Consider the following 18,935-nt stretch of genomic DNA (forward strand, 5'->3'; position numbering starts at 1 on the left):
ATATATAGGGCCCCCAGTAGATACCCTCATATGGCTGCTCCCCCCCCCCCATAGTGCCAGTATAATATTAATATATGTTCCAGTTAATATTGCCCCCTTGTAGATGCCCCCATAGTGCTCCCTCCCGTCTGTGCCAGTAAATAATGCCCCCCATAATGCCCCTCTCCCATGTGTGCCAGTAAATAATGCACCCTAGTAGATGCCTACATAGTGCTCCTCTCCCCCCATGTGTGCCAGTATAAAGCTCCATAGTAGATACTCCCATGTGTGCCAGTATAATGCCCCCTAGGCCTAGGTTTCCAGTGTGTGAATATTCCCACCTTCAGGGTCTATTCATACTGAAGGGAGTCAGGGCTAGGTTTCCGGTTTCCGTAGGTGGTCTCCATTTCCCTTGAGGCCTAGTTTCTGGTCATTTTCCTTCTGTTGTCATTCTTGTGTTCCTCCCCTCCCCCTACACTGTGACAGTCTGTGACATTGTGGGCTGATCTAAGGTCTGATGGGGTTCTGACATGGAGGGCTGATGTGATGTCTTGATATTGATGGGGGTCTGATCTGAGATAAGGTCTGATGAAAAAAAAAAATGTTATTTTCCTACTCTTAAACCTGGGGTGCGTCTTATTATCGGGTGCGTCTTATATAGCAAAAGATACAGTAAATTTACAGTAAAAGGGTAAAACATATCGGCTCAAATTTACCACTAACCTGAAGTACAACGTGCCACGAAAAAAAAAATCTCAGAATTGCTTTAGTAAGTAAAAGCATTCCAAAATTATTAACACATAATGTGACATGTCAGATATTAAAAACTAGGGCTGGAGCACATGAATATGTGCTCCCTGTGCTGCTGACCGCAAATAGCGGTCTGCAACATGTGGGTAACGGCTGTGTGCCTGCCGCTGCAGAAACCCATTCACTTGAACGAGTCCGCAATCTGCAAAATTCAGTCCACACCGAAAAAACATAGAACATGTTCCATTTCGCGTGGACACGGACCGAAATCCCACGGAAGCACTCTGTAGTGTCTCCACTTCACATTTTGTTGACTAATTTAAGCGAATAGGTCGGCATCCATGAAGCAAAGCATACACAGCCGGTTCCCATATATAGCGGACCTGCAATCTGCACGCGTTCGTGTACCCTTAGACTTAGTCAGGAAGGAGGATAAATGGTCTGGTTAGGAATTGGTTAATTACATTTGTCAGAAATTTTGAGAGTGATGTTTTGCAGTCAGCATTACTTAGGAGTGTTTGCAAATAAGCCCTTGGCAAGCTCTGCCTCTGATGCCACCAGATGCAAGGCAGCTATCCTATAAGTCAATGTTCAACCTATTAATTAGGCCTTCAGACATGACTTGGATAATAATTAACCAGGCATCTCATCTGCAGAATTCCAGAGGAGAGTTGCCTGCCCTATATGTCTCCTCAAGGCTGTTTAGGCGCTCTCCATAACGAGATATTAGTATCCCCCGAATCTAGGAGTGTTTGGCTCAGACACACTGGAAATCTTGGTGGGAAAGGGAAACCATAGTAAGGCTACGCTGGCATCTCAGTTGTAAACTCTGTCAGAGAAACATCCTGCCAGAGTTCAGCTTAACTGGCATTGCCAGATAGGGCTGCGTAACACCAGGTCCCTACAATGGGATACGGCCACTTTCCACCATAAATGACGACTTTTGGCCATACAAAAAAGTTGTCCATAAAGGACTCTGCGTGAAAGTGGCCAAGTCCCTATGCAGTTAATAGGGATCCACCGTTGCATGCCGTTATCCAGCTGAGCCAGATGACAGTGAACTCTGTCAGGATGTTCCTCTGCCATTGTTCAATACAGAGATGTGAATGTCACGTTAGACAGTGAAAAAAAAAATAGCCAGGAAAATTAACAGTTTTTCACAGCCATTTTTAACAGCTGGAATTTCATCGCTTTTTTTTTTTACCACCTCCCGTCCGCCCATAGGCTAAAAACGTCCGGGAGGTGGTTCTCTATTTCTGAATGGACGTTCCTGAACATCCGTTCAGAAACTGCAGCTGCTGATTGGGTTGCCCACTGTTAGTGACAGCAGGGCAACCCTTAGGCCTCTTTCACACGGGCGTCATTTTTTTTGCCCGGATAAGAGCCGGGTGCGTTGCGGGAAAATGCGCGATTTTTTCTGCGCAAGTGCAAAACATTGTCATGCGTTGCACTCGCGTGAGAAAAATCGCGCATGTTTGGTACCCAAACCCGAACTTCTTCATAGAAGTTCGGGTTGGGATTGATGTTCTGAAGATTGTATTATTTTCCCTTATAACATGGTTATAAGGGAAAATAATAGCATTCTGAATACAGAATGCATAGTAAACCAGCGCTAGAGGGGTTAAAAAAAAATAAAAAAAAATTTAACTCACCTTAGTCCACTTGCTCGCGAAGCTGGCATCTCCTTGTGTCTCCGCTGCTGATGAACAGGACCTGGGGTGAGCTGCTCCATTAAATACAGGTTAAGGACCTTCGATGACGTCACTCCGGTCATCACATGGTACGTCACATGATCTTTTACCATGGTGATTCACCATGGTAAAAGACCATGTGATGACCGGAGTGACGTCATCGAAGGTCCTTAAGCTCTATTTAATGGAGCTGCTCACCCCAGGTCCTGTTCATCAGCAGCGGAGACACAAGGAGATGCCGGGCTTCGCGAGCAAGTGGACTAAGGTGAGTTACATTTTTTTTATTTTTTTTTAACCCCTCTAGTTGTGGTACCCAGACCCGAACTTCTTCACAGAAGTTCAGGTTTGGGTTCGGTGCTGTGTAGATGTTATTATTTTCCCTTATAACATGGTTATAAGGGAAAATAATAGCATTCTGAATACAGAATGCTTAGTAGGTGATCAATTGAGGGTTAAAAAAAAAAAAAAAAAGATTAACTCACCTTCTCCTCTTGATCGCGTAGTTCCCGGTCTCTTTACTTCTTTAATGATGAATTACTGGCTAGGACCTGTGGTGACATCAGATCACATGCTCCAATCACATGGTCCATCGCCGTGGTGATGGACCATATGACCTGACGTCACCACAGGTCCTAGCCGGTAATTCATCATTAAAGAAGAGACCGGGAACTACGCGATCAAGAGGAGAAGGTGACTTCATTTTTTATAAAAAAAATTTAACCCTCAATTGATCACCTACTAAGCATTCTGTATTCAGAATGCTATTATTTTCCCTTATAACCATGTATATTATAAGGGAAAATAATACAGTGAATAGACTGTCACCTAGCAACCATGCGTGAAAATCGCACCGCATCCGCACTTGCTTGCGACTTTCACTCAGACCCATTCACTTCTATGGGGCCTGTCCTGCGTTAAAAACGCAGAATATAGAGCATGCTGAGATTTTCAAGAATTGCAGAAGTGATGCGTGAAAAAAAACGCTCATGTACACAGCCCCATTGAAATGAATGGTGCCGGATTCAGTGCGGGTGCAATGCGTTCACCTCCCGCATTGCATCCGCGCGGAAATCTCGCCCGTGTGAACTCAGCCTTAGAGAAGGCAGGGACAGTGCCCAGGTGTCCCTGCCTTCTAGATCGCTGTATACACAGCACTCACCGAGCACTGTGTATACAGTGCAGAAAGCGCTATGCACTTCCTGTGCCGGCCCGGCGGTCATGTGATCGCCGGGGCCAGAGAGTGCAGGAGCTGTGAGGTCTTTCACAGACCTCGATCAGCCCTGCACTGAGGCTATGTCAGCCCCAGTTACAGGAGAAATAAACAGTAAAAAGAAAAAAAGTGAAGTTAAATGTCCCCCAGAGGTCTTGTAGTATCTTATGGAGGACGAAAAGTGTAAAATAAATAAAAAAAAGGTTTCGTGTGTAAAAAAATAAAAAAAATAAAAGTAAGGAATAAGAAGAAAAAAAAATTTTTTAAATAGAAAAAATAAAATAGACATATTTGGTATTGCCGCTTCCTTGACGGCCAGCTCTATAAATATATCACAAAAAGTGCAACACCGAGTGATCAAAAAGGCGTATGTCCGACAAAATGGTACCAATAAAACAGTCACCTCATCCCGCAAAAAATAAGCCCCTACATAAGAAAATCTCTAAATAAACAACAAAAAACTATAGCTCTCAGAACATGCACACATTAAAACTTTTTTTGTTTAAAAAATGCTATTATTGTGTAAAACTTAAATAAATAAAAGTATACACATTAGGTATCGCCTACCTTTAACCGAACCCCTCAGGCGAACGCTGTAAAAATAAATAAAAACTGTGCTATAACAACCAATTTTCTGGTCACCTCCCATAAAGTGTTATAATGAATGATAAAAAAATCATATGTACCCAAAAATAGTACCAATAAAACTGGCACCTTATCCCCTAGTTTCCAAAATGGGGTCACTTCCTGGGAGTTTCTACTGTAAGAGTGCATCAGGGGGGCTTCAAATGGGACATGGCATCTAAAAACCATGTGGCGCTCCTTTTCTTCTGCGCCCTGCCGTGTGCCCATACAGCAGTTTATGGCCACATGTGGGTGCTTCTGTAAACTGCAGAATCTGGGTAATAAATGTTGAGTTTTGTTTGGCTGTTAACCATCGACGTGTTAAAGGGAACCTGTCACTGGGATTTTGTGTATAGAGCTGAGGACATGGGTTGCTAGATGGCCGCTAGCACATCCACATTACCCAATCCCCATAGCTCTGTGTGCTTTTATTGTGTAAACAAAAACGATTTGATACATATGCAAATTAACCTGAGATGGAGTCCTGTTCCTGACTCCTCTCACATACAGGACTCATCTCAGATAAATTTGCATATGTATCAAATCATTTTTGTTTACACAATAAAAGCACACAGAGCTATGGGGACTGGGTATTGCGTATGTGCTAGCGGCCATCCAACAACCTATGTCCTCAGCTCTATGCACAAAATCCTGGTGACAGGTTCCCTTTAAAGAGAAAATTTGATTAAAATGGAAAATCTGCCCAAAAAGTGAAATTTTAAAATTTGATCTCCATTTTCCTTTAATTCTTGAGGAACGCCTAAAGGGTTAAGGTTTGTAAAAATCGGTTTTAAGTAACTTGAGAGGTGTAGTTTCTACAATGGGGTCATCCATCATGTAGGCCCCATAAAGTGACTTCAGACCTGAACTGGTCCTTAAAAAGGGGGCTTTGGCAATTTTATAAAAAAAAAAAAAAAAAAAAAATTAAGAATTGCTTCTAAACTTCTAACGTCCTAATTAAAAAAAAAAAAAAAAAAAAAAAAAAACATTTCCAAAATAATGCCAACATAAAGTAGACATATGGGGAATATTAAGTAATAAATATTTTATGGGGTATCACTCTGTTTTAAAAGCAGAGAAATTTCGAATGTCAAAATTTGGGGTAAATTTGGGATTTTTTCATAAATAAAGGTGAAATATATTGACTCAAATTTATGACTAGCATGAAGTGCAATGTGTCACGAGAAAACAAACTCTGTACGGCTTGGATAAGTAAAAGCGTTCCAAAGTTATTGCCACATAAAGTGAGATGTGTCAGATTTGCAAAATTAGGCCTGGTCAGGAAGGGGGCAAATGGCCCAGATGTGAAGTGGTTAATATCCCAACCCCTGCAGCATACGTAATGTCCCCCATAGTGGCTCCCAGTGGTAATAATACCCCCCTATAATGTTCATTTTTTAACCGGGGGGGAAAAAAAAACGCCCCTCGTTCATTTGCACAGGCATTCTGAAGGACCTGAGCTCCAAGCGTGATGACGTAATCATGGCGTAACACAGGTCCTTTAGAATCAAGAAAGGAGCAACTGCCTCGTCCACGCATGCAATTGGATGAGGTAATTTTTATTTATTCTTTTACTTCTAAAAGACAATATAGCACTTATGTGCCCATCTTTAACGGCTACACTCCTGTCTAAGGGATGTTAAAAATGGTGTCCATTTGGGTGTAAAACCAGCAAAAAATACATTGAAAATGTTATATGTTTATTACAGTCTTGTGAACGTAGCCCTAGTTTTGCTATGGGGTCCTATAGGCTCTGTGTAGTTTGGACTTTCTGGTGTATGTCCTGTCACAGCCATCCAACAGGGAATATTACAGTAAATATATATATATCCCACAGACAACTCTCCCCACAGCCGCCTTCTCCGTCCACTGCCCTCAAGATGGCGCCGCCTCGTCAGCCGTTATTACCTAACCGCAGCAGCGCCCGCGCCCTCCTCCTCCACCGCTACCCCCCTGACCCCTGTCACACCCGGGACCCCACACAACAATGGCCGAGGCCTCAGGACGGACGGGCCCGGTATCTGAGCGGTAGTTCCCGCCAAAGAGGACAGCGCTTGGTTATTTCCACACAAACTCCCGGCCGCCCAGACTCTGCCCTTCCCGCTGTGTCCCAGCCGAGGAGGGCGGGGCGTGGACGCACGTGACGAGGGGAGTGGCCGCTCCCGGGAGTCCCTCGTCCGCCGTCTATTTATCAGGGTCTCCGCTTCCGTCCCCTTGCTCGGTGCAGGAGAGGCAGCCCGCACGTAGGCGGTATAACCGGAGGACGGCGGGGCATTCCGGTTACGTCAGTCCCTGGTAAGTTGTGGAGAAGACAGGAAGACGCTGCTGTTTACTGTTCTGGGCGGCGGGGAAAAGTTTTCGTCTGCTGGGCACTGCGGCTGCCATGTTGTTGTCAGGACTCCTCGAGTGACAGGTCTGGAGTATAGCTCCACCGGGCAGGCGTCAGCTGATTGATCGATATGGTCGTACGATTACTGAAAAGATCGTGCAACTTATTACTTCCCATAATGTCCTGCGGCCTGACTGCTTACACTATTGGAGCCCCAATATTTTTTGGCAGTGATAGGCGACCATTGTCATTGAGCTGATTAATTATTCCATCTGCGGTACTGTGGTGGCCCAGAGATGATGGCGACCTGTGACAAGGTTGGACCTCGTTCACATTCTGTTTTTCCCGGTATACGGGCCTAATAGAGGTCAGAAGGACACCCTTTTGGAGCCCTGTGGGTGTACTAGAGCTTTTACAGGCATACATGCTAAACTTATAGGGCCTTAAAGGTGTTGCCCACCTTTTGGGGTTCTTTTTGGCAAACACCCAGCCCCCCCCCCCCCCCCCCCCCCAGACCTGCAAAAGAGACGCCTGCTCCCCGAGGCTGGGTCCTGGATCCTTTGCTCCCCGCCTGTCACTGCCGTTCTAGGGTCCTTTGCTGTCAACATCAGCTTTGATGCCACTGCAGCCAATGACCGGCTGCAGCGTTGACCTCCAACCCTTGCATCCTGTGACCATTTGACGTGATACAAGGGGAGCAGGTCACCGCTGTGGCAGTTTATTGGCCGCAGCTGAGGACCAGAGCAGGGCAGCCAAGGATAAGGAGCGCAACTCGGCTGAGCAAGCATGTATTCTCGCTAGGATGAGGGGGACTCCTGGCAGCAGCTTGTCTCTTGAGAACAAAAGGCTCATACAACATGCCCGATCCTTATCTCCCATCAAATCTGCCATTGCAAGCCCCCTCCCACAAACACATACACACACTCTAGATCAGGGATCAGCAACCTTCGGCACTCCAGCTGTGGTGAAACTACAACTCCCAGCATGCACAGCTCCTTGGCTGTTCTAAGGACTCCCAGAGAAGTGAATGGAGCATGCTGGGAGTCGTAGTTTGACAACAGCTGGAGTGCCGGAGGTTGCTGATCCCTGCTCTAGATTGTCATCAGGTCCTGCCAAGATCCAGAGGTTTGGCTGCCATGCACCTAATGTGTATGACTAGCAGCCACGTCCGGGTTCACATGCCAAACATTAGGCACATGATCCCAGCCTTGGCTTCGAACCCGCAGCGCATGCTAGAGAATCAGACTCGCGCAGCAGGTTGTAAACCCCAGACTGGGACCACGTGCCCAGTGTACAGCATGTGATCGTAGGGCATCTATGATAACCCCTTCAAGAAAAAATATACGGAATGCCAGGTGTAGTTTTTTAATTTTTGTGTGATTTGGCAGGTTTGTCTAAGGTTCCCTTTACACGGGCGTCGTGGGTGAGGGCCAGATGCGATGCAGATGCGTTCAGGGAGAATTGTGCGTGTAAGCACGCAATTGCAGTCAGTTTTGATTGCGATTGCGTTCCGATGTTCAGTTTTTTTTCCACGCGAGTGCAATGCGTTTTGCATGTGCATGAGAAAAAAACTGAATGTGGTACCCAGACACGAACCCGGACTTCTTCACTGAAGTTCGGATTTGGGTTAGGTGTTCTGTAGATTTTATTATTTTCCATTATAACATGGTTATAATGGAAAATAATAGCATTCTTACTACAGAATGCAAAGTCCAATGTCAATTGAGGGTTAAAAAATAATAAAAACTCATCCCATCCACTTGGTGAGCGCAGTGACGTCAGCGCTGGTCCTGCTGAATGAAGATAGGTCCTTCTATCTTCATTCAGCAGGACCTGTGCCGACGGGTGAGCGCGATGACGTCAGCGAAGGTCCTTTTGCAGGTCCTTCAAGAAGAACAAAGAGGGTCCCGGCTGTGTGATCAAGTGGATGAGGTGAGTAGTATTTATATTTTTTTAACCCTCAATTGACATTGGACTTAATGCTATTATTTTCTATGATCACCATGTTATAATGGAAAATAATAAAGTAAATGGGGTCCCGGGTCGCTCATCTCCTTAGCAACCATGCATGAAAATGGCACCACATCTGCACTTAATTGCGGATGTGATGCGATTTTTCACACAGCCCCATTCACTTCTATGTGGCCTGCGTTGCGTGAAAAATGCAGTGATGCGTGAAAAACATTGCTCATGTGCACAGCCCTAGGAATCGGTGCGGGTGCAATGCGTTCACCTCATGCATAGCACCCGCGTGGAATACTCGCCCGTGTGAAAGGGGCCTAAATGTGAGCAGATGGATGTGAGTTTGTGGCATCTGCTGCACATTCCTGTGTTGGAGCCACATGAAGAAATGAAACAAAAAATGCTGTCAAACCTCATTTGTCACTGGACCTTGTCACAGTTGACTTCAGATTGTCACCACAACAGGTGTGTGTTTGTCAGATTCCAAAAAAAAAAAAACTTAGTTGACAGCTGTCGCCATATTCACACATGCAGTTTTTGATGCAGTAAGGCAAAAGCAGAAAATATACGTTGGAAAAATTCAGCATATATTTGGCGTGGTATCCAGGGCTGATCCACGTGGCTAATCTGCGTGCGGAGACCCACCATGGTTTCAGCACTGTTCTGAAATCTTCATAGAAAAAAATAATAATCTGTGGCCATAGGAATATACCATACCACACTCCATACTGGACTGACCGTGCATGGGAAATATGACATGCAAGACGCACAAGCTTTTTTTTTTTTTTGTTTTTTTTTTGGGCTTCTGGTCTGTGTGTTTTTTGGGTTAGGTGACAATTTTTCTTTCTTACTGCTTTACAAATCTGCAGTGTGCTGGAGCTCCTGGCTTGCATTTTGCCAGGGAAAATGGCAATAAGAAAATGCTAGCGGTAAGAAGAAAAAAAACCTCAAAAACATTATTAATTTTTTTTTTATAGGTTGAAAGAAACGCCAGAGCGAAATTCATGTGTGTCACAGTGGGGAGAAACCTCTCCTAGCAAAGAAGAGAAGTAACTAGCCACACGGACTCTCTCTGTAGTCGATGACCTGCCCTCTGGATGGGACATCCGCATCTGATCAGTGGGGGTCCGACATGCGGGAATGCCCATCAGCTGTTTGAGAAAGCGCTGCTGCCTTCTTGCTGCTTACCATCGGCCAGTAACATCTTGACCATTGGTCACATAGTCTCGGCCGCTGATGGCTAACCTTTGGCATTGTGGTGGTAAAACTACATCTCCCAAGATGCATGCTTGCTTGGCTGTTCTCAGAACTCCATAGAAATTAATGGAGCATGCTGGGAGTCGTAGTTTTACCACAGCTAGAGTGCCGGAGGTTAGCCATCACTGGTCTAGGCTCAGCTCTGTCCCTGATCGTTGGGCACTTGTGAGGTTCTCTAACCCTGCTTTCACACCTGAGCGTTTCTCAAACGCGCGTTTTTATGCACGTTTTTTTGTAATAGTAAACGCGCGTTTGTGTTATTGACTGCAGTGTCCTATGGCCACAAACGCGCGTCAAAACGCCCCAAAGAAGCTCAAGAACTTGATTATGCGTCGGGCGTTTTACAGTGCGATCGTACGCGCTGTAAAACGCCCAGGTGAGAATCATTCCCATAGGGAAGCATTGGTTTTCATGTGTTGAGCGTTTTACAGCGCGTTTGAACGCGCTTTAAAACGCTCAGGTGTGAACTTGGGGTCAGTGTGTCGACCTTATCACAGCGTAAACCATGAATTATATTGTATATTTATTCCAGTTCTGTATTCTCTCTAATTTCTCTGGTTTTAGATTCATTAGAATTAGCTCATCAATATCAGATTGGTGGGGATCCGACTCCCCGCGCCCCCACAATCTCCCGTTTCTGGAGGCTGCAGTTCTCCGGTAAGCGTCGCAGCCTCCTCCTAGCTCACCAACCACCGTGCCACCCTTCATATAGTGGCTGTGCTTAGGATGGCAGCTCAGCCCCTTTCACTTGTAGGCCGTGTGACCGATGTCTGGGACTTCACTGTCCTGGGAGGAGGCCGCAGCGTTCAACAGAGCGCCACCATCTCTTCAAACAGCTGATCGGCAGGGGTGTAGGGAGTCGGACCCGCAACAATCTGATATTGGTTATCTATCCTGAGGACAGGCTGTCGATATCAAAATCTCGGATGACTCCTTTAAAGAAATACTGTGTGGCCTGATTGACCCGGTTGCACTGTACCCATCAGCTGCTCTCTCCTGTCACATTAGACTGGTAGTGGCACTGCCATTAATCTCGTTTTATACATGAGCTTATAGGGTCATGTGTGGTGAGTGATCCAGCATGTCAGCCCTGGCTCCTCCACATCTCCATCTGTCACTGCTGGCCGCCTGTTTGTGCAGGAGCAGCTGAGAGGTGTGTGTGGTTCAGCTGCATTTCTCCCTGTATACGCCTGCCAACCCCATGATTAGCAGTATATTTTTTACATGAGGTATGTGAAACTGTTCACAGCTTCCTGCTGGTTTTCTCCCTTTTCTGCACTGATGAGGGTATTGTGCAAGTCCTAAACTGGACAAACTGGTCTTGAAATTGGTCTAAAATTGTAAATGCTGCTGGATCTCGCTACTGGAAGTTTGACCTGAGGTGTCGCAATAATATCTTATTTTTGGTATTCTTTTCCTGTTGTCTTTCAGCTTTACTACCCAGGTTGTGATCAGTCCCTTCTAAATGACCCTTAAAGAGGTTCTGATATAAGCTTTTCTTTATTCCTTTACTATATATTTTCTTGCTCCAATGCTCCCCCTTTTCACACTGCATCGCACAGCGCAAACCTGTGTTTGTTTATTGCCAGTGACATACTGGGCTTCACATCACTGTGCTAAGTGCGGACTTCTGCGTGTCACTGGCACAAATCAGGGTTGTATAGCGCCGCCAGAGGCGGTTTTGGAGGCAGGTACTATGCAACTTTTCATAATTCATCAAGCACAGTGCCGTACATGGTATAGCGGCTTTGCCTGGCATTGCAGCTCAACCCCATTCGATCTGATCGGTGAGAGTCGACACCCGGGACCCCTGCTACTTCTCCTAGGCCGTGATGTCACGACCATCCGTGGCCTAGGCGCCCAAGTCCGATCAGTGGAGCCCCATAAGAATCATTGTCTAATCATGTCCTCAATCATTTAATTCGGCAGACTGCTAGGATCAGGGTAAGGCCTCTTGCACACAAACGTATTTTCATTCCGTGTCCGTGTCGTGTTTTTTTTTTTTGGAGGGGGGGGGTTTGCGAAAAAAGGCAGATACTGTGTGCATTCCGTTTCTGTATTTCTGTTCAACGAAAAAAAGTCCTATTATTGTCCGCATTACGGACAAGGATAGTACTGTTCTATTAGAGGCCAGCTGTTCCGTTCCGCAAAATACGGAATGCACACGGATGTCATGCATATTTTTAGTGGGTCCGTTTTTTGCGGACCGCAAAATACATACGGTCGTGTGCAAGCATCCTAAGGCTGCATTCAAAACACAGATCCGCAAAGAATATGGATAACGTTCTTTTGGCATCCGTATTGCATCAGTGTTTTTTTTTTTTTTTTTTTGCGGATTCATTATAAGAATGCCTTTTCTTGTCTGCAAAACAGACAAGAATAGAACATGCTTTATATTTTTTTGCAGGGCTACGGAACAGACATATAAATGCGGACAGCATACAGTGTGCTGTCCGCATTTTTTGCGGACCCATTGAAACAAATGGGTCGGCATCTGATCCGCCAAAAAACAGAACAAACACAGAAACAAAATACATTTGTGTGCATGTAGCCTGAAAAAGCAACCTCTCCCACCATGTGCTGTTTTACTACTTAGAGCAGGAAGACCATGTGTGGTCCAGGACAGATGTCTCCGCAAGGATGAATCCTGCCTGGATAATAAGTCTCCACAATCTGAGAATTTATGCACTGCCAGTCTGGGGGGGGGGGGGGGGGGGGGGGGGGGTCAATAAATCACTGCACCTACCAGTGTCCTAGGGAGAATAAATGCCCTGTGACTCTTTGCTCATCTTCTACTTAGTGACATTATCGTAACTTTATATTGAACTAAACTACAGTGTTATATTCAACCTGCTAAGTTCTGTTTGGTACAATAAGCGAGCTGCAGAAAAATATTCCAATAAGGCCCCATTCACATGACCATATTTTCGGTCTGCATCCGATTTGCATTTTTTGATCAGATGTTGATCCAATTATTTCAATGGGGCCGCACACAATGCGGGCAGCACACAAAGTGCTGTACTCATGTGTCCACTCCACTTCATCAGTGTGTCCACAGCCCCGCATAAAAGATAGAACATGTTCTATTCTTGTCTGTTATTCGTGAACAGGAATAGGCATTGTTCTAATAGGTTCACACAAAAAAAACCGTCTACAACACAGATGTCATCCGTGTTTTTTGCAGACCGCAAAATACATACGTTGTCTGAATGCACCCTACGGGGAACCTGTCACCATGTTCATGCCCTACTATGTGAAGGCAGCACGGGGTGGTGACCAGGCTTAGGTGTCACTGTCTATTCTGGTAAATCCTTGTATTCCCCATGAAATAACAATCCCGGGCAGCTTTTCTTCTAATTCATGCCATTCCTCTCTTCTTTCTGAAAATGTATGAGTCCATTGCTAACTAGGTGTTACGATTTCCCATCTTGTGCTGTCGCACTGCTTGGAAAGCAGAGGTAGCGGTAATACTAAGTTGTCAATTTATAGATTTTCCAAGAGTAACAGAGTGGATAATTGTTCAGATATAACTAATGTGTCTACTCCAAAAATAAATCTCACTGGCCAGATTTCTCCCGTGTAACTTGTACTAGTGCAGTATACCTTATCTACTGCAGGAACATCAGCTTTGTGGAGGTGCTCGTTTTCGTTTATGGCCATATACATTAAGCGATTAAATGGCCAAAGAGAAAAGGGGAGAAGGCGCTCATAGGTGGTGGTTGACAAGATATGTTATTTGTTCCTAGCCAGGGTGAGTGGTTGCTACTCATCTTGGTTAGGTTGTACTTTTGGTAGTACAGTTCTGGTGGAGTTAAAATCGTGGGGTGATGTGGGTTGGTGCAGCCGATTAACGTCCAAGTTGACCATGGGTGGGAGCCAAGCCGCCACTTTGGTGCGAATTGTGGTATATGGGGAGGGGGCTCGTCTGCACTGGGTTCATGCAGTGAACGGGTGGACACAAGGCGCAATTCACAACCCAGTTGAGGATACGAAGTGTTTATTATTTTTTGGTTAGCAAAGACGACGCGTTTCGGGGTACGCAGACCCCTTTATCAAGCCACTGGCTACACGTGCAGAAGCGCTACCACTGGAGGACACTCACCGGCCGCATCACTAAGCAGTGCAGCCCGCCATACACCCCCCAAACAAGAGATCTCCAACAAGAGTGACCTCCAATTAGCCTACGGTGACAAGGATACAGACTTGATAAAGGGGTCTGCATACCCCGAAACGCGTCGTCTTTGCTAACCAAAAAATAATAAAAAACACTTTGTATCCTCAACTGGGTTGTGAATTGCGCCTTGTGTCCACCCGCTCACTGCATGAACCCAGTGCAGACGAGCCCCCTCCCCATATACATTAAGCGGAAGTTGGTTGATGGTTAAATAAATGATAATCTGGTTAACGATCATTGCACAGATGCAACCACGCACATTTTAGTCCATATTGGCCGATACAGATGATCCTATTGGCCATACATGTTCATTGGCACCAGTTGATGGATGACCCATCTTTCTGAGAACATTGGGGGTCATTTATTAAGCTAAAATGTGCTTCTATTCCCCCCGCTAATGACAGGTCCAGGGAAGGGGGCAGGCCCATCTCATTTGTCATTTTCTACGCCTGTATTAGATATAAGAAAAGGTCTAAATGTAAGACCACTCGGAGGCTGTCTTACATTTAGAACTGGTGGAGGATCCGCCGAAGTTATGGAGAGGCCGGTGCCTCTTCATAACTTCAGCAATCCATGGCCAGCTTAGGGCTTTATTAACACCGGCATCTAAAAATAAATTGGGCCAGATCTCTGGAATGGGGGGTTGGAGACATAAAATATCAAGGCATTCATGGGAGCGGTGACTATTAAGGCATGTGCGTGGTTTCCTTCTTCCGCCTGGTGACAGGTCCTCTTTAATGCATCTGATTGAAAATGTCATATATTGTTAAAACTCACAGGCTCTTTATAATTTCAGATCTGCTGAAGAAGATGGTGGATCGTCTAGCAAACAGTGAAGCTAATGCGAGGCGTATAAATGTAGTAGAAAGCTGCTTTGGAACAGCCGGTCAACCCCTGGCAATCGAGGGCAGGGTTCTTATCGGAGAAGGAGTCTTAACCAAGCTCTGCAGAAAGAAACCAAAAGCGAGGCAGTTTTTCCTGTTCAATGACATTCTGGTGTATGGAAATATTGTCATTCAGAAAAAGAAGTACAACAAGCAGCACATCATCCCCCTGGAAAACGTTACCATCGATTCCATCCCGGACGAGGGGGATCTGCGCAACGGATGGCTTATCAAAACCCCCACCAAATCGTTTGCAGTGTACGCAGCCACAGCTACAGAGAAATCCGAATGGATGAACCACATCAATAAGTGCGTGTATGATTTAATATCCAAAAGTGGGAAGACCCCAAGCAATGAACATGCTGCCGTCTGGATCCCCGATTCTGAGGCTACCACGTGCATGCGCTGTAAGAAAGTAAAGTTTACGCCCGTCAACCGGAGGCACCACTGCCGGAAATGCGGGTTTGTTGTTTGTGGACCCTGTTCAGAGAAGAAATTCCTTTTGCCCAACCAGTCGTCTAAGGCTGTGCGGGTGTGTGATTTCTGCTATGACCATCTGTCTAACGGAGACTTGCTTCCCTGTCAGTCTGGCCGATCAGACTCCCTCTCCAGTTCTCCCCAAATGGCAAACCACATGTCCGATGACGACGACGAAGACAGCAGTGACTGAAGGAGCTAAGACTCCTCTCGGGAGGACTGGTGAGAGGAAGGAAAATGAAATCTAGCTGCTTGTGCTGGGGAATCCTATAACCAACCTGGCTTTCAGTGGAGGACTGTGTGCACCCCCAGATTGGTGATACTTCTTTGCCTGAGAATATTTACCTACATGTGCCTTGATATAACAATACAATCATTTTGGTTCTTTCAGGGAAACCTTTTATACGCTTTTTTTTTTTTTTTTCTTTTCTGCTCGTTCTTCTGCACCAGCTCCAATAATGCGCAGATAGAATTATTTTTTTCTAGAGCTTTTTTTTTTTTTTTTTTTTTCCTTAAATTCCTATTTGTTATCTTTTTACAGAAAGCTAAGGGCGGGGTGGGTTGTTACAAGAATTTCTGCAATGTGCCTTTCAGCGCTGAAATTGGAAAATTGGCTCCATTGGTCATATATATATCGAATTTTATTACTCACCTTGTGTTAAATGGGAATTACACCTTGAGAATCAAGAACCTTCAGATCCCTTGCAGTGCTATGTTTCCTATGGTGTCGGTTATCGCCTCAGTCCCTGAGAGCAGGTCTCGGGAATCGTGGCTGAGGATGCAGCAGTTCGTACATGGGGAGCTGCAAACTCTAGGTTGGATATCGTATGGCTGGGTTTCAGTCGCGCATACTCAGACTTTTTTTATACAGTTTTCTGAGATAATCTAAAAAAATCATGCAGTGCTGTTCTTCCAGGTAAAACTACAGGTACCGTGATGACTGACCCCTGTGTAATTCAGAGAGGAGGGGGGTCATTGGTGCTGGTGGTATCAGTCGTACCGCAGAGCTGGTCAACCACAACCGAATTGTCAGCAGATCCTTCCTAGGGCCCTGTAGGATTTGTTCACACAGAGTGAATTTCACAAGCAAATTATGCAGCAAACTACAGTGTTGTACAAGGGAACTCTGTTCACACGTTACCAGAAAAACAGAGGAAGATTTTAGGACTTCCACAGAAAGTCTATTGTGGCTGATTCTATAGGAAGTAATATAGGAATAAATGTGCCCAGTGTGAACAAATGTGTTGTGTGAATAGGATTCCCCTACTTTTTTTGTACCAAAAAAGGTGGTACATGTTGGGGGGGTGTTTCCTCCTTATTGCTGTGTGCATGATTCCTCCCCTAAGGGGCCATTCACATGGTATATTTTGCCAGCCATAAGCAACCAGGTGGCAGCACAGAAACCGTTTCCCATTGTTTTTAGTGCGAGGCTATATTGCTGCTCATGCGGCCACGTTCTTTGCTGCAACCATGCCACGAAAGTTCACATCCATTCTTGTGGCCGTCAACCACTGCCTCCTGGTGAAAAGATTGGGAGCTGGTTTCTGTGCTGCTGGTTTCTGACTACGTTTGGATTTGTGCACCAAATAATTCCTCCCCTAAAAATGCCGTGTGAACAGTGTTTGGGTGGTTTCAGGGTTTTTTTCTACAAAAAAAATGGCACAGGTGTGGTGTCAGTTTTTGATGCTGTTTTTTTCAGACAAGAGTTGAAGGTCTGAATGTTTCCAGGAACACTATCTTTCTAAGGGTCCATTCACGTGTCCTCAGTGTTTTGCGGATCCGCAAAACACCATGCCGGCACCCCAATAGAAGTGCCTATTCTTGTCCGCAGCTGCGGACAAGAATAGGATATGTTCTATTTTTTTTTTTTTTTTTTTTTGCGGGGCTGCAGACCGGAAATGCGTATGCAGACAGCACACTGTGCTGTCCGCATCTTTTCAGTCCCCATTGAAAATTTATGGGTCTGCACCAGTTCTGGACCCAAAGCGCGGACTTGTGAATGGACCCTAATAGCTTGGGTTGGGCCTTTCTATATCTGTGTTGTCTTAATCCTAGTTTTGTCATACAGTTGGTAAAAGCAAATACTAATAAAGTTATAGTAACCCCCAAATCCCATGTAAAGGGTCTAGAAATGGGATTTGTTACCCTTAAACCGTAACAACACTTTGTAAGAACATTTGATACCTTATAGTGACACATCTAAGGTTTGGATTGGTGGGGTCTGAGCGCTAAGACCCCCTCTATCGCTAACATGAGGAGTTGGAAGCGCTCAGCTTATGCCGGCTCTCCTCCCTGCTGAAGACTGAACTGCTGACGGCCTCCATGGAAAGTCTATGAGGCCGTCTTCAGCAGCGACATATCAAAAGTTTTTGTAAAGTAACAAATGTGCAAAACCAAAGACAGGCATGTCCTGAACAATTGTGATTTGTTTCCTGGACGCAGTATATTTCTTTTTACAAAGCTGACATTTTTACATTCTTAAAGGGGCAGTATGAGATTACAAATAGTCTGCAGTTTTTTTTCTTTGTTTTTTAAAGAAACTGCACCACTGTTACTATGCCCATACACCTTCAAGAGCTGTCTGCCATACGCTCACACAGCCAACGCCCATCTCTCCCAAGTCCTACACATACATGCTCAACCAATGTATTTGTTTTCATTGGGCAGAGAGAAGGCCGCAGCCAGACGCCTGGTGGCAGCTTATCTCTCTTGAGACCAACAGGATCGAGCATTGAAATTCAATTCCCGCTCCGTCTATTACTCAACATCATCCCTCCAGAGATGGGCTCTTCCCATACACTGTCATCCACGTCTGCCAAAAAACAGTGGGCTTGACCGTCAAAAGCCTAGGTGTATGGAGGCCTTTATTCATGGGCTGCATCTAGTGTTGCTGCTCGCTCCCACTCAACCGAATGGGGACGACCTAAAATTCTAGATATAGCCTATTGACAGTAGTAGTGCTTTTTCTCTGAAAACATTATATAATTTTTTTTTTAAATCTAATTTCCTAAAACCCTTTTAAGTGTTAAGACGCTTGAGCAGGGTGCTGGCTGTCCTTAAAAATGCCAGCGGTGTATGGAGACTTTTTGGCAGTGCTCCATGGGAAAAAAAATATGCCAAGTCGTATCTCGCAGGGAAAGAGAACCATCTCACAGGTGCCACCTTCTGCAAGTAGCTCCTTATGGGTCAAAGTCTGACTTTTTAACAACTCATGGGACAAATGGATATTTGGCTTGGCTGTTTTCCCTTGTCATGTTCCAAGGCTTGTTAAAATGTCGGACTTTAAAGGGAGCCACTTCCAGAAGGTGGCGCTAGCGAGATGGGAGATTCCTCTTGCGTAGGTGTTGATAAGCACAGGTGAAGCTCTGAAGATTACGTCTAACGACATTGTCCAAAGATTGGCCACTAGCGCAGGTAGAGGGTTATCAGATTGCCTAATTTTTATTTATTGAATTTAATTTCTCAAGTTTGTGTGATTTCGCTTCAAGGTGATATTAGTGATATACACTGCCCGTTTCCTGAGCTAATAGGACAACTATGCAATCAAATCCCAGGGATGCCGGGTACAGGATAGCTTTTACTGCCGCTCAGGTCTAAA

The 18,935-nt window shown here is 45.3% G+C and overlaps 1 protein-coding gene across 1 annotated transcript; it reads left to right on the plus strand.

The window, feature by feature from the left end:
- The first annotated feature begins 6,416 nt into the window (after window positions 1-6,416).
- Window positions 6,417-17,154, plus strand: PLEKHF2 (pleckstrin homology and FYVE domain containing 2). The gene is made up of 2 exons (XM_044294860.1): window positions 6,417-6,549; window positions 14,773-17,154. Exon 2 carries the CDS (start codon window positions 14,787-14,789, stop codon window positions 15,528-15,530), a length of 744 nt encoding a protein of 247 aa, XP_044150795.1. The 5' UTR covers window positions 6,417-6,549; window positions 14,773-14,786; the 3' UTR covers window positions 15,531-17,154.
- The last annotated feature ends 1,781 nt before the right edge of the window (window positions 17,155-18,935 follow it).

Source organism: Bufo gargarizans, chromosome 5, assembly GCF_014858855.1.
Source record: "Bufo gargarizans isolate SCDJY-AF-19 chromosome 5, ASM1485885v1, whole genome shotgun sequence".
Classification (NCBI taxonomy): domain Eukaryota; kingdom Metazoa; phylum Chordata; class Amphibia; order Anura; family Bufonidae; genus Bufo; species Bufo gargarizans.